Source organism: Malaclemys terrapin, chromosome 1, assembly GCF_027887155.1.
Source record: "Malaclemys terrapin pileata isolate rMalTer1 chromosome 1, rMalTer1.hap1, whole genome shotgun sequence".
NCBI classification, from domain to species: Eukaryota; Metazoa; Chordata; order Testudines; family Emydidae; genus Malaclemys; species Malaclemys terrapin.
The window spans coordinates 329,923,608-329,949,195 of NC_071505.1; the positions used below are offsets into that span (position 1 = coordinate 329,923,608).

Below are 25,588 nucleotides of genomic sequence, written 5' to 3' on the forward strand. Positions count from 1 at the left end.
CCCGCCTTCAACCACAATTGGGTATGGAAAGGAAAGCAATGTGGTGAAGAAAATACGCCACATACTCAAACATCTGGAAGAAGTGCTGAGGGAGGGAAAAAGCCCATAACAAAACAAAGTCCTTTCAGAAAATGTGTGAATTAGACAGTGACACTGACTCCTCGGCACATGCCCAGGTTCTCTCAACAAACAACCGACCTGGAGGCTTTGCAAAGTCTGCTGTGAAGAAAGTGCAAACCCAGAAGAGATCATGTGCAGAACTGTTAAAAAAGATAAACACAGGCTCATATGAAATTTTTCCTACTGCTCCACCCTGAAAGGCTGATATGTCTCAGAGTTTGTTTTGTAAAGTGCCATAACTCAGATATGTCTTTCGTTCTAAAATCTTTTCTTTTTCTGTTTCTTGTAATTTTCTCAAAAGCTTCTTATGCTTATTATTAGCCCACAGGTGATCATCTCTGAAAAGTCTGAAGAAATCTATCTGCTGATTTAAAAAAAAAATCATCCAAGTGTGAGGAAAAAAAGCTTCAGCCTTTAGGAAAATTATTGAGAGGCCTCTTTTTTCTTTTTCTTTTAACAGTTTGATAATTTAAGAACAGTTTATTTTAAAGCATAAATCTAGGTATTTCTCTCTCTCTCTCCAAAGAGCAGAAAATGCTTTTTTGGTTCGAAGACATTTCATTTGAAAGTATCTGAACATCATGTGCTGAGCCCTGGTAGTACATTCTTACTGAATTAAGCAGGCCTTTGAGTGGGATGTTCCAAATGTTCAAGGTTTCTGTTATTTGTTTGTAAAACCATTGGGCAGAGGACTGGAATTAGCAATCTGTCCAATTCAGAAATTAAAAATCTGTGCATCATACAGGACATTTTAATCCCTGTATGATTAAAGAGTCCCAAAGCTATATTCTGGTTAAACATCATTCAGCAACACCCATTTTTTGCAACAATAATATTCCATAACTTGTTACTTGTGAAACTGTTTATGAAACAAAGTAAGTGGGGGACAACAGTTAAATAACAATGTTTGGAAGCGGGCGGACGGACAGTATTAGTGCATTCTGTTGCTAGTGAAGAGGCAGGAACCAGATGCATGAAATAGCTCCTACGTCTCCTCGCATTTGGCTTTAAAAGCTAAGTAAATTATATCCTATGGGCACTTTTATCTCATATTTTCTAAATAGTTTATATCACTGTGAGGTATGATCATATAACAAAAACCTCTATTTCAAAGAGTATGGGCAAGGCAGAATTAAATTTACTCCATTAAACTTAATTCTGAATTTTCTGACTTCTGTGTAATTAAAATGTCAAATTTAAGATGAATTTAGATTATGTAAAGTTACGGGAAATTTTACAATAGTCACAAGCATAGGACAGATGGACTAGAACATGACATTGTATTATGCTGTTCCAATCTGCAAACTCTTAACACATGAGTAACTCATGAACAATCCCACTGAAATGTGTAGGTTTGCAGGATCAGGTCCTTAGTTCTCATGTGCAACAAACAGTAGCAAGACGTATAAATACTGAATCTTTATAATTAGTTCAGTGAGCAATCAGGAGACAATTTTACAAATAGTTTATAGCTGATTTGCATTACCTGTAGTCACACAAAAAATTCTGTTTTGTAAATTACAAGCTCATCAATTATAACTTTTATTCTCCACAGAAAGATATCAGATCACAGGCAAATGAGTGGGGGAAAAGAAAAATATAAACAATACACAAAAGAGGGAAATTAATATGCACTGAAATCTCGATATTAACCCTTTCCTTAAGAACCATCTATGTTGCAGAAATTTTATGATTTGGATACGAAGAGCCAGAAATAGCAGTGCGATTAAATTACACATCTGCAAAAATCATCTAAGGAGTTCAATTTTTTAAAAAGATTCTTTGAAAATATCTTGATAGTATTAAAACTCAATTCCAGAAATGTAGATATTCAAAACAGAGTTCAGTAATATACCAGAAGTCAGATAAATTGTAGCAATGAATCCACATAGTATTAAATCTATCCATTTTATTTATAAATTTGCTTTCAAATTAAATGTAGAATCATTTACAAATTGAACTGTTCAGTATAGTATTCCACATCTCTTGAAACAATAATGAAATAAAATAAATAATAATTAAACAGATTGTAACCACTGGAATATTCTCCTAATTTCCTTCTAGTCACCACAATTATGAGGTAAACTGTACTGCTCATCTGCTGTTATCAGCATTGGAACAGAGAAACTGAATTTCATCATTTTAGGTATGCACTGCTGGCTAACATATATCTTCCTTTAAATTACCCGCTGGAATCAAGTGGATCAAAGGAGAAAGGAAAGGATCTTCAAATGCCTTTGTTGGGCTAGACAAACCTTCACAGAAGTCTACAGAGCCAGGACACCCAGATTGTTTCAAATTCTAAGTAAAGTTTATGAAAATGAGGTGATCCACTAGCCAGATATCAAAGATAATGATAAAAGGCTACTGCAGGTTATACTAGCTGGCTAATGTGTGTCTAAATATGGAGCAGGAAAGAAAAAAAAAGAGAATATGATGGTAATGTATGCATGACTATGATAATAAGAAGACAAGATGTTCAATGGTAAGGGAAAATATAATACAGAGGAAAACTTTTGGCTGTAAATAGTTCATCAGAACAATCTTGTATTAAAAATCAATTCAAGAACAGAATTACAAAAACATGCTAGAATTCTGCCAGTAGAGAGCTATTTCTGATCCTTTCCAGAGATGACCTTTGGAGGAGCTAAAGACTAAAAAACAGAAAACTAGCCATACTTAAAAACCTACAGACCGGCTGGGGTGCTCGGCTCGTGGGGGTGCTCCCAGCCCCCTGCCCTGAGCGGCTCATGGCAGGGGGCTGGAAGGGATATGCCCTGTTCCACCCCCTTCCCCAAGGTCCCGTCCCTATCTCTTCTCTGCCTCCTCTACGGAGCAGGGAGCACGCTGCTGCTCAGCTCTGCTCCCCCTCACAAGGGCCATCAGCTGATCAGCGCAGGGAGGGGGAGGAGGAGGGGCAGGAAAGTACCACGCTGGGGGAAGAAGCAGGGGAGTGGGGAAGCTTGGCTGCCGCAGGACCAATTTCTGCCTCCTGCCCCCGCAGGGGAGAGCAGTGGGCGGGGGGCTGAGGGCCGGGACCTCGGCAGCGTGCCACTCAAAATTGGCTTGCGTACCGTGTTTGGCATGCGTGCCATAGGTTGCCGACCCCTGAGCTAGGTGGATGAGATACTCTGCTATTTCCTTGTTGCTTTTCCCTCTCATCATGCTTTGCATTGGAGTGACCTCTTCTTCAGCATCCATTAACACTGCTCCTGGGGTAGGACTAAGTGGGTGCTATGAAGTCACCAGCCCTTACTGGCCTGAGGAACTCGTAACCTGAACTCAGATTCAGTGCACTGAGTTACAGATATACAGTAGTGCTAACCCAATTTCCAGTTCATCCTGATATTTTAATACATATCACATCCACCATTCAGACCAATGGGAACTTCAGTCACATAAGAAGTACTTTATTCTTTGAGGGTGTCAACAAACATGGACAAGGATGATCTAGAAAATATAATGCACTTGGACTTCCAGAAAGGCTTTGACAAGGTCTCACAACAAAAGCTCTTAAGCAAAGGAAGCAGTCATGGGATAAGAGGGAAGGTCCTCTCATGGATCAATAACTAGTTAAAAGATAGGAAACAAAGGGTTGGAATAAATAGTCAGTTTTCACAGTGGAGGCAAATAGCAGGGTCTCCCAAGGATCTGTAATGGGAACAGTGCTGTTTAACATAGGCATAAATGATCTGGAAAAAGGGATAAACAGTGAGGTGGAAAAGTTTGTAGATGATACAAAATTATACAAGATAGTTAAGTCCAAAGCTGAGTTACAAAGGGATCTCACAAAATTGGGTGACTGGACAACACAATGGCAGATTAAATTCAGTGTTGGTAAGTGCAAAGTAATGCCCACTGGAAAACAATCTCAACTATACATACAAAATGATGGGGTCTAAATTAGCTGTTACCACTCAAGAAAGAGATCTTGGCATCATCACGGATAGTTCTCGGAAAATATCTGCTCAAACTAAAAGAATGTTAGGAACCATTAGGAAAGGGATAGATAATAAGACAGAAAATGTCATAATGCCAGATATATAAATCCGTGGTACACCCACACCTTGAACACTGCATACAGTTCTGGTTGCATCACCTCAAAAAAGATACATTAGAACTGGAAACAGTAGAGAGAAGGGCAACAAAAATGATTAGCGGTATGGAACAGCTCCCACGAGGAGAGATTAAAAAGACTGGGACTGCTCAGCTTGGAAAAGAGATAACTAAGGAGGGATATGATAAAGGTTTATACAATAATGAATTGTGTGAGAAAGTGACTAGGGAAGTGTTATTTACCCCTTCACATAACACAAGAACCAGGGGTCAACCGATGAAATTAAGAGGCAGCAAATTTAAAACAAACATAAGGAAGTACTTCACGCAACGCACAGTCAACCTGTGGAACTCATTGCCAGGGATGTTGTGAAGGCCAAAAGTATAACTGGGTTCAAAAAAGAATCAGATAAATTCATGTAGATTAGGTCCATCAATGGCTAATAGCCAAGATGATTAGGGATGCAACCCCATGCTCTGAGTGTCCCCCAACCTCTGATTGCCAGAAGCTGGGACTGGATGACAGGGGACGGATCACTTGATAAATTGCCCTGCTCTGTTCACTCCCTCTGAAGCATCTGACATGGGCCACTGTTGGAAGCAGGACACTGGACTAAATGGACCATTGGTTTGACCCAGTATGGCCATTCTTATGTTCTTATGTTTGTTAAGCTAAATAAATTGAGCTCCTTGAGTCTATCACTGTAAGGCAGGTTTTCTAATCCTTTAATCATTCTCCTGGATCTTCTCTGAACTCTCTATAATTTATCAACATCCTTCTTGAATTGTTGACACTAGAACTAGGCACGGTATTCCAGCAGCAGTCACACCAGTGCCAAATACAGAGGTAAAATAACTTCTCTACTTCTACTCAAAATTCTTCTGTTTATGCATCCAAAGATCACATTAGCCCTTTTGGCCACAGCATTACACTGGGAACTCATGTTCAGCTGATTACCCACCCTGACTCCCAAAACTTTTTCAGAGTCACTGCTTCCCACATCCTGTAAGTATGGCCCTACATCCTTTGTTCCTAGATGTATACATTTATATTTAACTATGAAGGTATGCAATAGCTAATCATATGTTGTCTTATCTTAGGCCCTGATCATACTAACAGTTATGCACATGCTACTACTATGTTAAGTCCAATTGAAGACATGGAATTTTATAGAATTTATATATTAGGCACACAATTTTGAAAATTCTGGCTAAAATAATAAAAAACAGGTGCTGAGTGGTTCTCTCTTTTCTCATCCCAAGAGGGGGGTGGAGGGGGGGGGTGAGAGAGAGGTATTTTCTGTTAGTTATTCTAGTTGTGTTGTTTTTATGTTTAGTCACTTTATCTTTAGTAAAAAAAATAAGTTACAATTATCCTGAATATTTTGTAAATATTTTATTACACATTTCCAGATCTATTCAGCAAAACACTTCACGTCCCACTGACTTCAATGGAACTTCAGCACATACTTAAATAGTTTGTTGAATCAGAGGCTAACACTGTCACTAAGTTTGCTGAAATATTTCATAGTTCAAAAAAGCAGTAACAAAATAATATTGAATAAGACACTGAGCTGTATAAATATAAGAAAATAACTATTGTACTATACCTCCTCTAAAGCTTTATCTTAATGTAGCGAGCCTTGCCATTAAAAAACCAAAAGAGATAAATTCCAACAGAATGCACTATTTTTAATGGGGAAAAAAAGCATTTTAAGGATAAAATATAGCAGAAGCAGCTGGAAAAGCTAAACTGCCTAGCAATCAATTTTTGCTTCTCCCTAAATAAAAAATGTAGATTATTAAAAGATCAAGATCTGCTGAAGTTTCACCCAAAACTAAGACCATGTAGCAGGTGGTCCCACCTGTGCCAATCTTCTCCACACAGTACTCCTCTGAAAAAATGCACTGTCCATATTATGGAGGAGGCTAATTCATGCCACTGGACATAGACAGCTCTCTCTGTCTGCAGCAACTGTGGACAATCTCCCATTACCCCTTAAAATAAATTAATAGACTAGCGAGTCCAAAATCAAACACCACTGTGCCAGACATGCACAGCTGTATGTGTGCCACTGCTGATCTGTCTGTCCAGCACAGCACATTCCAGGTGCTTTATTTAGGATGGAGCTGGAAATGGGATCAGTTACGAAGGTCTCATGTAATTAAATAAGTTTATTTTTTGCTGATTCATTTTTTTCCATTCACTTTAGGTTCTCAGATTATTGTAATTGTATTTCCAAGAAGAAAGAAAAAGAAAGAAAGAATCTTGCTCAGAAGATGGTTTTCACAAACTTATAACTGACTCTTTTTATAATGAAAAAGCACGACCAACAACAGACTTCAGAGGCTAAGACATATGGAATCTGCATTTGCCGATTGTAACTTACATATTCTTTTTCTGTACTAAACTTTATACATTTTCACCAGTCTCTGTGAGTGTTTACAAAAAATGCAAGATTCATACTTACTTTAATGCAATATGAGATGCAATTATCTTCATAATGTTTACAGCATCTATGTCTTGGACCATGTTTGCATCTGCAAAAGACACAACGAAATCCATATTAACTAGAAGTTGGTTTTACTGTAATCTACTAGAGATTTTGCAAACTTTCTCTTGCTAAAAATGTATACAATAGTCTCTTGCTATTTCCCCATTATTTATTTTGCATGCCACCTTTTGACACAGTCCTACATGACATTCTCATAAGCAAACTAGGGAAATGCGGTCTAGATGAAATTACTATCGGGGGGTGCACACCATGTTGAAAGCTTGTACTCACAGAGTAGTTATCAATAGTTCGCGGTCAAACTGGGAGGGCATATCTAATGGGGTCCCATCGGGGTCAGTCTGGGTCTGTACTAGTTAATATTTTCATTAATGATTTGGATAATGGAGAGAAAAGTATGCTTATACATTTGAAGATGACGCCAAGCTGGGAGAGATTGCAAGCACTTTGGAGGACAGATTGGAATTCAAAACAACTTGACAAATTGGAAAATTGATCTGAAATCAACAAGATGAAATTCAAATAAGACAAGCGCAAAGTACTACACTCAAGAAGGAAAAAATTAAGTGCAAAACTAAAATTGGTGAATAACTGACTAGGGTGATAGTAATGCTGAAAAGAATTTGGGAGTTATAATGTATCACAAACTGACTATGAATCTACAATGTGACGCAGTTGTAAAAAGGGCTAATATCAATCTGGAGTGTATTAACAGGACTACTGTATGTAAGACATGGGGGGTAATTGTCCCACTCTTCTCGGCATTGATAAGGCCTCAGCTGGAGTATTGTGTTCAGTTCTGAGCACCACACTTTAGGAAATATGTGGACAAATTGGAGAGAGTCCAGAGAAGAGCAACAGAAATGATAAAAGGTTTAGAAAACCTGACCTATGAGGAAAGGTTAAAAAACTGGGTATCTTTAGTCTTGAGAACAGAAACCTGGGGGAGGTACCTGATAACAGTCTTTACATATGTTAAGGGCTGTTATAAAGAGGATGGGGATCAACTGTTCTTCACGTCCACTGAAGGTAACACAAGAAGTAATGGGCTTAATCTGTACCTATTGGGTTCTGGGAAGTGGGCAGGCAAAAGCCCACCCACTGCTGAAGGACCCCCTCCCAGCCTAAGGGGAGGATCTACATGACCTGGAAACCAACTGATTTCGGGGGACAACTGATGAAATAACAGGGACAGGAGTGCGGTCAAAGGGTCGGTTTAGGTTAGATATTAGGGAAAATGTCCTAACTATAAGTGTAGTTAAGCACTGGAAGAGGATTCCAAGGGAGGTTGTGGAATCCCCATCACTGGAACAGGTTGGACAAACACCTGTCAGGGATGGTCTAGGTAAAATTGGTCCTGCCTCTGCCCAGAAGGCTGAATTAGATAACCTCTTGAAGTCCTGTCCTACATTGCTATGATTCAATTGTAAGGCATTGTGTACTTTTATGAAGTCATCCAAGTATTGTACAAATAAAACAGTACTTTCTTAGTATTTCAGAAGTACACATACATGAATTTTGATCCAATCCTCTTTTCCGTGCTAAGCTTGGGCAAATGTGCTATGCCTATGAATTCCCCACTTTGGCCAATGGGAAGGAATTATGAATCATCCGTCCAAGGCCATAGAGCTGTAGCAGGGCCATTCTGCAGCCGATGATCACTGACACGCTTCCCCCCGCCCACCCAAATTAGACAGATGCTGCTGTTTTGGCCAGGGATCCACTGGCCATAATGCAATCTCTCCCTGTACCACCCTGGGGCCTACTGGAGGGGACTGCAGAGGCCTCTCTCAACCATGACCATTCCAGTGCAGTGTAGTCCAGCTGTTCCACTATGGTACAGATTTTCTGTGGCCCTTACTTGGGATTAGGGTTTGGCTCAAAACATAAAGAGGAGATGATTTTAGGGAGGATGGGATGTGTGGACTTTACAGTAATTAGACTTGTATGACACAGAATTAAAGGAAAGTCATTTCACACTAGCTCCAAAAATGATATTTTCTTGTAGTCAATTATTTGTGGTTTAATACAAAATAAATCACATAATTTATATACTGTGTCAAATATCTTGGAAGCTTTGAATCATGTATTGTAAAGTATATTGGCCATAAATCATCCACAAGGTTAGTTTATGTAGCAAAAATTGTAACGAGAACGTGATCAGGTTACAGACATTTAGAATCAATTATATCTGAAAGGAAACATATGGAAGAGAAACTTGAGAAAGTATTAGGATTAAAAATGCAATGGTTTTTGAATGTATGGGAAGAGGGAGTCTGGAAATCCCAAAGGAAGTATACTCCTCATTTGTTAATCATTTAGCCTTCTAATATTTAATAAATACATTTTGGCTAGAGGGGCAGTGATCATGCCTCACTATTTTCAATTAGTTCACGTCAGGGGTATTTAAAACAGAATAGGTATGAAGAACAAGAAAGAGACGGGCCTTCTAGCTATCCCTTAGCTCAATGCTGGAGGTAAGTGTTTCTTTCTATTTGAAGGGCTTTCACTCTGAAATAAGCACTCTTCACCACCCCTTTCACAACACGGAATACTTAGAACATCTGTTTCTCTACTGCCTGTCAGCAACATACCGTAACAAGGACCTAGTCCTAAAAAGGGGGCTGCACACCTTTCTCTCCCATGTAAATAAACAGGAGCTGAGAGTGCTCAACCCACCTACTCTTATTTGTGTGGGTTCACTATAAATGATGCCCGGAAGGAGGCTTCTGCTGTGCTTGATTTACCATCACCAGAAGTATTACACTGGAGATTTAGCTAGTGCTCCACCTGTAGACTTATACTGCAGTAATGCTGGATTTGGGACATGGAAGGTCAATCATGTTACCAAATGAAGAAGGGACAGGTAGATGATGGAGCCTTGCTGCCCCACTTCAAAACCTTTGTCTATGGGAGAAAACAAGGGGTTTAAGGCTCTCCCAACGTTTTTTGCTGCAGATGAGAGGATGGACTAGAAGCTGACCAGAACTTCCCTGCCAAAGTGGGGATAGTTGAAGGTTGCTCCTGGAGCACTTCACCTCCAATAGGATGAGGAAGCAGTAGGTGAAAACCAGTGAGGATTTTAAGAGCACCCCTGGAACGTTCCTCCAGCGTGGGCAGAAGAGCCACAACGCTGCCCAAAGTGCACTCCTTTGTGAATGGTAGAACTGTGCTTATCCAAGGCCAGTTTGAAAGATCAGTGGTTCAAGTACAGCAATTTAGAAGGCAAAGAGAAACAAATGGAGACAGGCAAATGTTTTGTTTTGTTTTAAAAACACCCGCCCATTTCTCTGGAATAATGGATGGCGAGTTATCGGTGCCTGCTTTCAAAAATTTAAAATGGCGTGTTCCCCATATGTCATTCAATATAGGCCTGGCACCACGTGTAGCAATTAGTATTATGGTAAGGATCAAAGGGACAAAGAATGTAGGCCATATTTACAGGGTTGGGGACTCTATCCTGGGAAGTAGTAACCCTGAAAAAGATTTGGGGATCGTGATGGATAATCAGCTGAATATGAGCTCCCAGTATGACACTGTGGCCAAAAGGGCTAATGCAATCCTGGGATGCATAAACAGGGGAATCTCGAGTAGAATTAGAGAGGTTATGTTACCTCTGTACTCGGCACTGGTGCAACCGCTGCTGGAATACTGCATCCAGTTCTGGTGCCCACAATTCAAGAGGGATGTTGATAAATTGGAGAGGGTTCAGAGAAGAGCCATGGGAATGAATTAAAGGATTAGAAATCATGTCTTACAGTGATAGACTCCAGGAGCTCAATCTATTTAGCTTCACAAAGAGGGGTGACTTGATTACAGTCTATAAATACAAAGATGGGGAACAAATATTTAACAATGGGCTCTTCAATCTAGCAGAGAAAGGTATAACATGATCCAATGGCTAGAAATTGAAGCTAGATAAATTCAGATTGGAAAAAAGGCGCACATTTTTAACGGTGAGAGTAATTAACCATTGGAACAATTTACCAAGGGCGATAGTGGATTCTCCATCACTGACAATTTTTAAATCAGAACTGGTTGTTTTTCTATAGGATACGCTCTAGGAATTATATTGGAGAAGTTCTATGGCCTGTGCTATACAGGTGGTCAGACTAAATGATCCCAATGGTCTCTTCTGGCCTTAGAATTTATGAAGCAGTAGTCAGTCATTAAGCTATTCTTAAAGGGAAGGGGCAAAAAACCCACAGAGCTCACCAAAGCACTCTGGTCAAGGGTCCAATAATTTAGAACGGATTTCATTTTTATTCCAGTTATCATAATTAAATCTACAACTGAAGTTAAAGTCATTTAGGGTCAAATTTACAAAAGTGCCTGAGAGACTTACAAAATTAAGTCTCCTTGACTTAGGCTCCTAAGTGACTTAGGTACTTTTGAAAATGTTACCCTAAGACTCATTTTCAAAAGTGGCTTAGGCACTTAGCAGTCTACATTCCACTGATTTTCAATGGGACTTATTCTCCTAAATGCCTAGGTCAGTTTTGAAAAATTGTTTCGAAATGTTACCCTCAGTAATTTGCATAGTCTAAAAAATTACATGCAAGTTGGAAAGTTTTATCAGAAATCAACAAAACAGATTAACTAAATCTAATCTATTTAGAAGCAAAGTACAAAAAAGCTGCCATGTTTATGAATAAACGCTAAAAAATGAAGAGAGGGATTCCTCAAACAATTATATCAAGCACATTGCGGGTGCCTAATAACAAGAAAATCTGAGATTCTTCAAAGCAATCTAAGAGTATTAGGTGCCAACTCCCACTGAATTTAGACTACAACCACAACATTAATAACCATAATAGCAGCAACATGTAAATGTTTTGCTATGGTTTCATGTCTCTTCTTGTAACTAACAATACAATCTCACAAACCCTGTGAAGTATTTGATATAGTGTACCCAGCCACTATATGCTCTATATGCTACTGAAGTGTTTAGTTGGGTACTAAATATCACCCTAACCGCTCCAAAATTAAAACAAATATACTATTTGCTTTTATATTACCTAGTTAGTGAATTGTATATCTTAAGTAATATGAGCTAATGCTAATAAATAGGTTTCTCTTTGTTTTGCTTTGTTTTTAATATAGCTCACCACTTTGTTATTGTTGTTACTCAATAAAAGAAATATAAATCTCTTGAATACAAATTAAAATAGCATGAAACACTGTTGTTATATAAAATGGAATGAGCACATGTGAAACTGAGTAAAATAAAAAGGAATCAATTAGGGCTTGGGTTTGTTTTTGTTTTGTTTTGGGTTTTTTTGGACTCACACTTTGTCCACAAGTTTCTTTGTTAGAGCAATTATGTTCATTCGCCGCGATACTTCTTCCCGGTGCTTTATCTTCCTGTCTATTTTTGAAAATGCTACTTCTGGTGAAAATGAATGTGTGGGAATTTCTTCTTTACCTACAATAAACCTGGAAGGAAAAGGAAAACACAAGGCAATTATATTTTTTACTTTAAAAACAAATCAAAAAACAAAATCTTCAAAAGTGGATTCCACAGAGTAGTGTTAATAATTTTCCACACCTTTCAGCTCTTCTTTTGAGCACGGCCTGAGATCCCAACTTTAGGAGGCAGGCAAGTGTCATTATTCCCATTTTACCAAAAGCAACACAGGATCAGAGAAGTTGCACAAGGAAATGTCTGGCAGAGCTAGGAATAAAACCCAAGTTTCTAATATGACATACACAAGACTTAAACATGCACTGCGTTGCATATGGACATGCTGTGTCTATATGCCTCCTACGGTGCCTGTAAAATGGAGCCACTCCTGTATTCCCACAGTGCTTTGTAAATATAAACCACCATTAACAAACATACAGGACCCAGGACAAGACACAGTAGCAATGGATTTCTGCTTATTCCCAGTAGAATGCTGGGATTTAGATTCCTGTCTCTGGAAGAGGAAATTTTTAACACTCCTTCTCTCACACACATCGCCTACCCCCATGCATTAGCACTGCATTCATTTATTGTAATCCCCCTTTTGGAAAATAGTCACACATTTGAAAACTCTCCTTTCCTGACAATTCTATATTATGGCCTCTTTGAAATATGCAGTATGTCTCAAAATACAGGAAGGGTTTACAACAGTACGGTTTCTCTTAAGGAAATTCTGGCCTCCTATAAAGCAGCTTCCAGTATACACGTTTTCCCCAAAACGGTCCATTTGAGCTAAAACTACTGGTTTGGTTTTTTAGATACTTACTTAAGTGCAGAGAATGTAAATCCTTTCAAGCCATCTTTGCACCTGAAACAAAAAAATTAGGCTTTTGATTTTGTGTGACAATCTGCATACAATGAAAATAAAATCTCAGAGATAAAATATTGATGTAAAGCTGCCCAAGAACAACAACAATTTGGGGATAATGATTTGATTGTTACAAAATCCAATAAAGGAAAATAAGTGTGTAACTAATTTATAGTCAACGGGGACAACACAGTTTTCAGCATGAAGCACACCATGGCCTTCGGGAATTTCTTGGGAGACAGTGGACAGAAAACACCCAGAACCTCCTGCATCAAAACTTCTTTGATCAAAACTGATAGGGATATGCAGATCTTTAAAGAAGAGAGATCTAGGTTCTACCCCTACTGTGACCGTGAGACAAATATTGGCCATGGTCTACAGAAGTAACAACGTGAATTCTTAGGCGGCCACGGATTTGTTAGCTTTACAAAAAATGTTCAGAACGAGCTTGACAAAACATAAACCTACTGACAGGGATGAGAAGTGTTCTGCACACTTTTTTTTTTTTTTTTTAAAAACACATTGTAAGTTTGAGAGCCAGTGTCTTCTTTCATATGGGAGCTGAATCCTGCACTCCTTACTCTGGAAAAAACTTCCACTGTTAAAATCACAACATGCCAATTTTATGGCAGTTGCTCTGGTTCTGCAGCCCTTCCCCATGAGTGTATGGGACTACTTTTGTGAATAAGGGTAGCAAGAAAGGGCCCTAGATTTGTAAATGCTAATGTTGATTGCGGTATAATGTGTAAGATTTGCTCTAATACTTTGATGTTTTAATTGGCAACTGGAGTTTCAGGAGTTTGATGTTTTCTGAAATGGGTGTGTTGACTGCAATTGGAGCCTGCAGCTGCTACGGATTCTTCCTGGATGACTATCGGCGTACCAGTGTCCTGCTGCTAAGGAAGCAAAGAGCAGCACTTTTTACTCTAGATATTTGTATTTTTTTTCTTTTTAAAGGGCGGTAAATCAGAGGGGAATAGATCATGATGAAAGTGCACTCCAGACAGAATATATAACACACAAAAAAAGCTGCTATTTTATTCCATCCGTTAAAGAATACATTTTATACTAACAAAAGATAAAATCCTGCCATTATGATAGCCAGTTGCCAAGGCTGGGAGAGTAGCAGTGGTTGAGCAGAAGGTCCTTGTGCCATGCTGCCCATGCAGGCAGGGCCGGCTCTGGCTTTTTTGCCGCCCCAAGCAAAAAAAAACTGCGAGGGGGCCGGAGCAGTGAAGCCAAAAAAAAAAAAAAAAAACACCTGCAGGGCGGCCGGAGCGGCAAAGCACACACACACACACACACACACACACACACACACACACACACACACACACACAAAAACACCTGCGGGGTGGCCGGAGCGGCAAAGCAGGAAGAAAACAAAAAAAACCCCACAGGACGGCCGGAGCAGCAAAGCAGGAAAAACAAACAAACAAAAAACCCTGCAGGGGGGCCGGAGCCAGGGGGACTCCCTGTGCTGCAGACGTGCAGCGGAGTGCGCGCCCTGTCTAGCGGGGAGGAGGCAGAGGGGGGAGAGAGAGAAGGGGGGCGGCCAGGGCTTCAGCGGGGCGCTTGCCATGCGGCCCCTCCCACTGCGCCGCCTGCCGGGAGGGCTCTGCGCCGCTCCGGTCGGCTGGGAGGGAAGGACACGGGTTGCCCTGCTGAGTTTGACGCAGGGTGCTCCCCTCCTTCGCGCCGCCGCCCCCTACAGGGGGGCCGGAGTGGTAAACCAAAAAGAAAAAGAAAAAAAAAAAGGGTGGTCGGAATTCCGCCCCTCGGAATTTGCCGCCCCAAGCATGAGCTTGCTCGCCTGGTGTCGGCCCTGCACACAGGCCAAGATGCCTCAGGAAAGCTTGGGGCACCACCATCCCTAGGACATGTAACTGCTACTCCAAGAAAGGAGCAGGTGTAGAGCATTTAGTGCCTGTTGCTGATGGCAGTATGTGTATGGGAAAGTGGCTTGGATTACTGATCAGGCTTCCCTGGGACTATGTACCACTGGATACATGTTATACAACCCCGCACAGACCATCATTCAGTTGCCCTCCTGCTCTTGGATGTGCTAATAAGGAGGAAAAGGTTTCTCGTGCTGTCTTTCCCCTTTATCCCAGCAAGCCTGAACACGAGATGACAGAATGTCAGCAAAAATGTTTAGATACATTTAGCTGAAGAAAGAAATTCACAAATCAACAAGTCTTTCTTTATGCTGGCATCTGCATGTGCTCTTGTGAGATGTCAAAACACTAAGTTCCCTTGGGAAATGCTTCTGCTTCACAAAGGAAAGGACTCACACACACATTTAAAGGGATTTATTCTCAACTATGTGCAAAGCTCTCATGAATGGGCAAGCATAATTACACCCAATATTAGGGAAGCAGAACCAAATATAGTTACTGTTGTAAAAGCTGCGGTGTCCCAAAATATAATATTTTATATAGGACCACAGGTGTTCATGATACCTTACAGAGCATAAAAAAAAACGTTAATACTAAAACCTTTAATTTATAGAGCCTTTTAGCTGAAGATTTAAAGTGTTTTACAAACTTAAAGACTCAGAACACACCTGTGGGAAACAGCAGGTAAGAATAATTATACCAGTTTTACAAAGATAATCCGAGACGCAAAGAGTTAGGTGGCTTGCACCCAAAATCACATAGCAAATCACTGGGTACAGCTTGGAATGGAACCCAGGAGTCCTGAAACCCAGCTCTAATAAAAAAAAACACATACTCCTGGATCCGGAGTTAGGCCCTGATCCTGCATGTGGGTGACTGTGTGAAGCCCCACTGACTTCATGGAGTTCCATACAGTCTGCTTGTAGACGATCAACTAAAATTGGGGCCTTAGTTTCTCATTTTATTGTTTCTTGTGGCAGTCTTATTTGCTCAGAATACAAACAAATAAAATGTGCAATTTAAATTTAAATACACAAACAGTCATTTCGAGAGTTTTCTACAAACAGAAAAGTAATTACAGTGCAACCCTGAAAAGTCATTTTGCCTCAATCTTGCAGCTTCTGTTTGCAAATGCTGCAACAATTATTACATCATTACACCAGTAGATGTCCCTAATCAACTGTTATTCAAGCGGGGACAGATCTGGGGAAATTCTTGACCAACATCGTTTCACTAGTAATTTTCTTTTAAACTCGCCTCAAAGAAAGCAATTAATAAATGCGGCACTGATCTTAAAACACTACCAGACATCTAAGTTACTCAAATGCAAAACGCTTAAAATGTATCCATTACCCTAGGAAACATTAAAAACATTTCTGTACAACCTTTCATAATGCCTATCCTCATTAGCTATCTGTGATAATTAATTCCCACCTAGTTATTAGTTTGTGTGAGAGTCATTATCAGAGTTATGGTATCACTATTCTTTACCATTGTATTCATGTGAAACTTTCCAAACAAAATGTTCCACCAGTTACATATATGGCTTAATGCAGGGTTCTCAACCTTTTTCTTTCTGAGGCTCCCCCAACATACTATAAAAAACTCTATGGCCCAACTGAGCCACAACAACTAGTTTTCTGCATATAAAAGCAAGGACTGGCATTAGGGGGTAGCAAGCAGTGCAACTGCCTGGGGCCCCATGCCACAGGGCCCCCCAGGAAGCTAAGTTACTCAGGCTTCAACTTCAGTCCCAGGTGGAAGGGTTCAGGGCCCCGGGCTTCAGCCCCATGGGCCCCAGAGAGTCTAACATTGGCCCTTGCTTGGCAAACCCCCTGAAACCTGCTTGCAGCCCCCAGGAGGCCCCGGACTCCTGGTTGAGAACCACTGGCTTAGCGTATAAGCAATATTACAGATATTCTATTTGGAGTTCTATTTACAGCTCAGGTTTATTTCGTTTAAAATGAAGGTTAAGGGGTGACTTGATTGCAGTGTATAAGTACCTAGATGGGGAACAAATATTTGACCATGGGCTCTTCAATCTAGCAGTGAAAGGTATAACATGATCCAATGGCTGGGAGTTCAAGATAGACAAATTCCGACTGGAAAATAGGCATAAATTTTTAACAGAGAGAGTAATTGCCATTGGAACAATTTACCAAAGGTTGTGGTGGATTCTCCATCACTGACAATTTTTAAACCAGGGTATTTTTCTAAAAGATATGTTCTAGGAATTATCTTGGTAAAGTTCTATGACCTGTGTTATACAGGAGATCAGACTAGATGATCACAGTGGTCCCTCTGACCTTGGAATCTATGAATCATTTCAATGTTCTAAACTGCTAACAGTAATACAACCAGCATATGGTATCTTTTCTCACAACCCTAAAAGTCCATTGGGCCAGATTCTCAACCCTGCAGTTTGGTATCTTTTGGGCATCCTGAGCAGCACGAAGGGCACATACTTTGGCTGCAGCTGGCCAGTTGAGAATTTTCCCTCCAGAGGTGAATTTTCCACTCATGAAAAGCCAGATGAGCCAGCTCCTATGCCAACTGTTTCTTTCTAGTACAGGGGTAGGACAGAAGAGACAGGGAATGGAGCAGGAGCTTTAGGATACTCTAACTTATGTCAGGGCTATAGTTGGGTGAGTGTGACAACCCCATAAACAGTCTAGGGGTCCTCCAACTTCTTGTGCCCAACAGATCTTGGCACAGGAGAGACTCTGGCCCATGTTATCCAAAATATCAGTTGAAGAAAAATATAACTTGAGGCCACACACACACACACACACACACACACACACACACACTCTTTCCCCTAAAGGGAGCAACTCTTGCCACAATCTAGCACAGCTCTCCTGTGTGGAAGCAAAATTCGGCCAGACTTAACAGTCAAGTCTTGAACCAACTCTAATTTTGTTGAGAGCGGCACGCTTAATTTCTAACCAGTTTGTGGAGAAGGGAAGGGAAGAGGTGTCCTAACCAAGCTGTAGGGCTAAAAGCCAGCTATTACATTTTCAATTTCTTTTATTGGCATTCCTTGCTAAGACCTTTCTAAAGGCTCACCCTCTGTGATTAACTGACATGCTCTGCTCAAGAAGTCAGCTGGGGAAAGGAGTTTAATTACTGTCGTTTCACCCACTGTACTTGTTGGGAGAATGTGACATATGACACATTTACTGAAAAATCACAATTACTTATGTTCTCCTTCACGGTAAAAGTAAATTAAAAATTCAACTTTCCCTACATTGATTTTCATTATGGCTGTGTTCTTTGGGAATTAAGCTCATTCTTTTGCAGGAAGAAGTACCATGGCCTAACAATTTACTGGTTGTGACAGAATATGTTTAAGAAGGATTAACGTATAAAGTAGGTGTCACCTACCAGTCCAAAGACTAAGCCTAGTAGCCAGGGGAGAAAATGCCCAAATTGTCACACCATGAAGCCATGCCCCACAAACCACAGCCCCTGCAATTTCAAGGAGTAAAAGTTGTCCACTCTTCAGTGTGAACTGTACTTCTTATAATGCATTGTCAATCAGCTTCCTATTTTATACACTTTAAATGCAGGTTACACTCTCTCTTGCTTCTGTTGTAACATCTTTCCTTTCCTTGCTTCTTTCCACTGTGTCCCATTGAAACATATAATGTGTCGTTTTCCTGAGTTGCTTTCTGTGTCTCCTCTTTTCCTTCTCTCTCCCTCTACTCACTTGCAGCCTCTTTCTCTCCTTTCCTTGATACTAGTATTTTAACCTCTTCCTCTATAGTTTCTATTTCCTTTCTCCTATTTCTCTCCTGTCACTCCCAATACCACAATTCTTTTTTTTAACCTATCCTATCAATATCTCTTGCACCCACCAGCTCAATTATTTTTTTGCCTATCGGAATCAAATGGATTGGGAGTGAAAGGGTGGATTTTTAATTAATAGCTCTGGAGAAAAATGGTTTCTATATGATCCATGAGACACTGGAGCTCAAGTGGACATAATGGATGTCTGGGCCACCTCCATAATGATTTTGACCCAAAGAGGTGGGCATGTAAACAGGTATTATTAGCCCAAGTTTAGTTCTACTGCAAGCCATCTGAGAACTGCTTGTATATTTGATGGCTCTGAAATATGGAAGTGAGGTTCAGTAATGTTTAACTCTCCCATAAGACCTGAAAGAGATACATATTACTCAATGGGATCAAATGACATCTCAAAATCATTCATTCCAAGCCAATAATATCTTTACCATAAATATCCTGTACAAAATGAAATATCAGAGATGTATGTACAAAGGTACAGCCAACCTCTCTCTCTGGCCTCTCAATCAGGCCTGGGTAGATAAGGCTGAGGCCAAAGCAGACTTTAATAGCTCTTTCTGGTGTTTTTCACACTGTGTGAGCAGGTTTTTTAGCTGTTAAGCCATGATTTCTAATAACAAGTGTTCATAAGCTTTATTAAATCTGCACTGACCCTTCCCTACAACTGAGCTTTATAACAAGAACCAGATTCATCTCAGATACACCAATGTAAATACAAAGTGACTCCACTAACTTCTATGGAGTTAGTTGCTCCAGATTTACACCAGCATGGGTCAGAGAAGAATTTGCTCCAGTGTCTTACCATTAGAGATGGAAACCAAACCAAACCTCAAATGTGAACTCACAACCCAAATTTTTGGGCAGGGAAGGGTTCAGATTTGAAACCCTGGATCAAAACCTACACTTGTGGTTTTGATTCTGTGTGGAATCTAGAACCATAACAAGCCTATTTTCCTGATCCATTTCCAAATGTGGCCCAAGAGGTTAAAATGTGTACGTTTTGACATTTGGGGCTCAAATCTTTTGAGAACAGTTTACAACGTTTCAGTGCCACTTATCCTGAAGATGAACCATATTTAATGTTCAGTCAGCTGTTAATATATGTCATCTGGATTCAAACACTATTTCTTTAGTCTCTACCAATTAGGCAGCTTTAGCAAGAAAGTTTTGGAATAATCTATTTTTTCTTTATCATTTTGGCCTTGTTAATAACTACAATTCTCTAATTAAATTATATCTTGTCCAAGGGAATATCGTCTCAAAGCTTACGTACCCTGCAGAAAGGCACCTTTGATATACATATGACCGATAGAAAGCATCTATGCTACCCAAAAAAGAACCAGGTAGAGCTGTTGTAATCCTGGCTGGACAACCACCATTTTATGACAAGTCAGACTGTAACATAAGTCTTACAAGCATTGAGCAGACATCATATCAAAGTCTCTGGGAGGGAAAGTAAGATATTCCACTCACCAGCTGCTGTTCACATTAAAGAATTCTTCCCTAATATCAAACCTAAGCCTTTGCTTCCTTCAAACTCCTTCTCCGTGTCCTATCACCTACTAAGACTGTGAAAAATTCCCGTCTTTCATTTTTACATTGCTTCCTATAAAAATCATGACTGGTGTGGAGAAAGTAAATAAGGAAGTATTATTTACTCCTTCTCATAACACAAGAACGAGAGGTCACCAAATGAAATTAATAGGCAGCAGGATTAATACAAACAAAAGGAAGTATTTCTTCACACAACGCACAGTCAACCTGTGGAACTCTTTGCTAGAGGACTTGTGAAGGCCAAGACTATAACAGGGTTAAAAAAAGATCTAGATAAGTTCATGGAGGATAGGTCCCTCAATGGCTATTAGCCAGGATGGGCAGAGGCTAGGACACAATCCCTGTTTGCCAGAATCTGGGAATGGGCGACAGGGGATGGATCACTTGATGATTACCTGTTTTGTTCATTCCCTCTGGGGCACCTGGCATTGGCTGCTGTCGGAAGATAGGATACTGGGCTAGATGGACCATTGGTCTGACCCGGTATAGCCGTTCTTATGTACCTTCCAGGGAAGGCTGTTTACCAGAAGCTGAAGTGCTCTGGGTACATTGCCTCTGTAGAGGCGCACTGCAGCAGCACAGCCATGAAGTGCTGGTGTGGTGCACACCATTTGCCCAATGGCACTGTAGAGATTGGTTCGGCATAGGAATATACCCTGGGCTTTATTAACCTTTCCCACAGTCAGGCAGGTCTAGGCGCAGACATGGCGACAGGGAAAAGGTTGGGTTCCAGAGCTGGACAGTGTGGTGCACCACATTCCCAGAGCTGCTGCACAGTGCCTCTGTGCAGATGGACTATGCCAGGATCTCCTGTGGATCCTGAGGGATATGTGAGGTTTGTTGGTGGGCCTTGCAACTCATTCCACAGCAGAGGGAGGGATGAAGCTTCCCCCTTCCCCAAATGATGTAGAAGAAACTCAGTGAGCAAATTCCTTCCCTTACCCCTCTTCACCTCCATTTACCATGGAAGGTGCCTAGGATTGCCAATTTTGGTTGGACATATTCCTGGAGGTTTCATCACATGACATAATCTTTAATTAAAGATTAATCTTTAATTCCTGGAGACTCCAGGACAATCCTGGGGGGCTGGCAACCTTAAAGGCGACAGTCCTTCCCAGTGTGACAGAGACTATTCCAAGACTATTCCAAGACTGTTCATACAGCCGTAAAGAATAACCATTCCCAGTTACAGGAGCCAAGCATTTTATAACCATGTTCAGAATGAACTGCTTTAAAATGGTTTGGGATCATAAGGCACAACCCACGATCCTGGAAAGGAAATCTGCAAGGGCAATTTTATGACAGAGAAAGGCTTTATAAACTATAACCTTTTTTCTCCTAAAAGTTTTCTCAAGTTGTAAACTAAACATTTAGTTTTTCTTTGCCCAAAGGGCTTATCTACTCAGACCAGTCCTGGGAAAAAAATATGAAGGAAATTATTAAAGATAGCATCAACAAAAGAACCTGGTTTCCCAATCCACTATTTTTAAAGTAAATTATGTCATGTTAGCTGGCATCACCCTATGGGGAAAGGGAGAGTTCGGTGATTTAAAGGAAAATGTAAAAACACTGCAGTAATATAATCTCATTTCAAATAAATAAATAAAAAGTACATATATACATTTGAAAACTGAGGTCATGCTCTGAAACCAACAGATCTTGAATATTGTTCCAGGTTTCCCCATAATGTGGACAAGGCATAACTTTTCAAAAATATATTTCAAATTTCAGATTAAAAAATTAACTGCATTGATGTCAAAAGTAGATGATCTGAAACTGTCAATTTTACTTAGAGCAGTCAATATTGCAGCATAGTTGGGGTACAAATGCAAGAAGAGAACAAACTAAGGAAATCTTCAAAAAGAACGAGGAGTACTTGTGGCACCTTAGAGACTAACAAATTTATTAGAGCATAAGCTTTCATGGGCTAAAACCTACTTCACTGGATGCATGCAGTGGAAAATACAGTAGGAAGATATATATGCACAGAGAACATGAAAAAATGGGTGTTGCCATACCAACTATAATGAGAGTAATCAATTAAGGTGGGCTATTATCAGCAGCAGAAAAAACACTTTTGTAGTGAAATCTTGTTTCATTTTTCTTACATACATGAAAAGGACATGGATGCAGGTAGTTATGTGGCATGACTGCAGTATAATTGTGTTCACATTTGGCATATCCATAAGAAACATCTGAGTTCTAGTTACTGCTCCAGAGTTACGCAATTAAATTCCTTCTGAAATTTAGAAATGCTGAGCGTGTTTTATATTTTAAATCAAATCGAAATGTCTTTTAATTGTGCTTGAATTGCAAAATGACCTCCTCTATTGATACTTCAGTCCGGGACAATTCCTTAGGGCTTGTCTTCACTACCGCTTTCCCATCGACGTAATTACTCCACCTCAACGGGAGGCAGAAGCTATGTCGACAGGAGAGTCAGTGCAGAGCAGCTGAGCAGGGATACCCCAGGACAGGAGCCAGAAGGAGCACCGTGCCAGAGAGAAATTGCCCGAGAAGGCCAAACCAGAGCTGGACCCAGTATCACTGCTACCCAGAGCAGTATGGGGCTGGGAGTACTGGGGCTTGTGACTTTGCCTTAGAAATAAGGAGGGAGGCTATAGCTAGCTAAGTGGGGAGGTTGTCGCTCTGTGTGGGTTTGCAGAGAGCAGCAGAAGAGGGCACCGGAGGGGTTTGTTGGGGAAAGTTTACTGGTGCCACACCAAAGATGACCAGGAGCACCGAAGACTCACCACCAGACTGGAACTTTGCCCAGAACTTCCCAACTCTTAGTGCAGACACATTGCTCAGTGTCTGCCCTTTCAGACTCTGTTGTTTTTCTCCATTCATCCCGCTGTGAATACATATTTCTCGTACTATTCCGGTGTCTGTGTGTGTTCACTTTGGGGGATTTGAAACAGGTGCCCCTGCAGTGGAAAGGACTTTCCCTGCTGCATTCCTGCCTGTGTCTTTTCCTGGCCAGAGCTGTAGCAGACTCCATCTTGGCCACAAGGGTGCTAAAGTTACATATACTTTTACACTTGGCTTGACAGAGTTTATGCTCCTTTCTATCTTCCTCAGTAGGATTCGACTACCAGTTTTTAAAGGATGCTTTTTTGCCTCTGTTTCTTTTACTCTGTTGTTATAGCCATGGTGGCATTTTTGGGGCCCTCTTACTGTTATTTTTAATTTGGGGTAGATGTTTAATTTGAGCCTCTATTATGGTGTTTTTAAGATGTTTCCATGCAGCTTGCAGGCATTTCATTCTTTTAATTTCTGTTTAACCAGCGCCCTCATTTTTATGTAGTTCCCCTTTCTGAAGTTAAATGCTACTGTGATGGGCTTCTTTGGAATTTCCCTTTCCCAACATAAGGATGTTAAAGTTAATTATATTATGGATGCTATTACCAAGCGGTTCAGCAATATTCACCTCTTGGACATGATTCTGCGCTCCACTTAGGACTAAATCAAGAATTGCCTCTCCCCTTGTTGGATTCAGGACTAGCTTCTCCAAGCAGCAGTTATTAGTGGTGTCTAGAAACTTTATTTCTGCATCCTGTGCTGAGGTGACATGTACCCAGGGAATATAGGCATAGCTGAACTCCCCCGTTGTTATTGCATTTTCTATTTTATTTCCCTGAGTATTTCACAATCATTTTTCACCATCCTGGCAGGGGACTGGTAGTATATTCTACTGATCTATTCTTATTATTTAAGCATGGGATTTCTAGCCATAGAGATTCTATGGTACAGTTTGATTCATTTAAATGTTTTCCTATATTTGACTCTATGCTTTCTTTCACATATAGTGCCATTCCCCCACCAGCACGGTCTACTCGGTCATTCCTATATATTTTATACCCTAGTATTACTGGGTCCAATTGATTATCATCATTCTACCAAGTTTCTGTGATGCCTATTATATCAATATCCTTATTAAATACCATGCACTAAAGTTTACTCATCTTAGTATTTAGACTTTTAGCATTTCTATACAAACACTTTCAAAATGAGCGGGATTTCAAGATGGCAATAATATAGAAAAGGTCACTCAATTTCTTATATAACACACCAGAAAAACAATATTTAATACTCCACCCACCCAAAACCCAAAACCTTAAAAATATGCAAATAAAAGGTTAAGGGAAAAGTCTCCAGGACTCAATGCCACTTTTAGCACAGTTATACATTCTAACACTTCCATCTTTAAAAGACAGAAAAAATATGCACCCCAAGTTTATCAAATTGTGCTTTTTATACAAAACCTTAACTCTGGCCTAATGCTCTCTCATATTACTGACTGTCTCACATTCTAAACGTGTGCAGCCTTATTCCACTTTAACATTTCAGAGGTCACAGTTAATGTTGGTCACACTTAAAATTTCTTCTGCTTTTGAAAGATTCTACTAGTTTGAGATGGATTCCATGGACTTAAAATGAACGCTGCTGGAACTAGTAATATTGCTCAAAAAAGTCCACTTTTTAAAATTAGACCATTGTAAGTAGTGGATTAATGGACATCAAATCTTGGCAACAAAACAGAATATTTGATTGGCAATCAAATATAAGGTTTTGACGATAGCATTCCCCACTCTGAATCCAGAATTGTAACTTGACTTCAGTATAAACAGTTTTCCTTTTCATTTCAGTGTCACATTCTTGTTAGAATTGCTTTTCTAAAAATGTAATTGCTTGGATTCCTCAGGTTGACTTGAATGGGATTACTCAAAGTTAAGCACACACTTAAGTGATTTTCTCGATCAGGACTCAGCACTTTGCAGGATCAATCCCTAAAGAATAGGTGGGGGTGGGGTGAAGAAGAAAATAAAAGCAAGATAATGAATGTCCACATCATAAGATGGTCATGTGATCAAAAGCGCATTTTTCTATCTATCTATCTATCTCCAAATGCCTCTTTTACATAGCCATTAGTAGTTTACAGGAAATATTTCAGCCCTTGAGTTTAAGGCAAGCCACTGACATCTGAATTCAGTTACTGCAGCGTTTTCTTTCTGCTTGGCAAAAGTGTGAGGACTGCTCGAGTACCAACTCTGAATGACACCCAGACGTACACACTTAAAAATTCTTAGTGTGTCTGGAAAGAAAAACAGCCTTCAAAGAAACACAAAGTTCTGTATGAGAACTTGAACTCACAGTAGTTTACAACAGTGCTGAGGGTCTGTATTGCATTTGTGACTTACAAGGTGCACTTTGCTTTTGCCATCTAATATGCTTATTCAAGAGCATACGTATTTGTCCAGGAGTACAGCATTCTCTACCAGTGACAAGTCATTTCTCTCCTAGCAAGACAATAGACACACCTCTGGAATTCACATTTTCACTGACCTCCATCTGACCCGTGATTACA

At 40.2% G+C, this 25,588-nt stretch overlaps 1 protein-coding gene across 2 annotated transcripts in view; it reads right to left on the reverse strand.

Annotated features, from left to right (window-relative positions):
* TMEM135 (transmembrane protein 135) overlaps positions 1-25,588 on the reverse strand; it is a 387,359-nt gene that overhangs the window by 14,980 nt on the left and 346,791 nt on the right. For both annotated transcript variants that reach the window (XM_054015686.1, XM_054015688.1), the window contains 3 exons: positions 12,920-12,961; positions 11,979-12,125; positions 6,648-6,717 (listed from right to left, as the gene is read on the reverse strand). In XM_054015686.1, the coding sequence (XP_053871661.1) occupies positions 6,648-6,717; positions 11,979-12,125; positions 12,920-12,961 (259 nt within the window). The remainder of the gene's footprint in view (positions 1-6,647; positions 6,718-11,978; positions 12,126-12,919; positions 12,962-25,588) is intronic.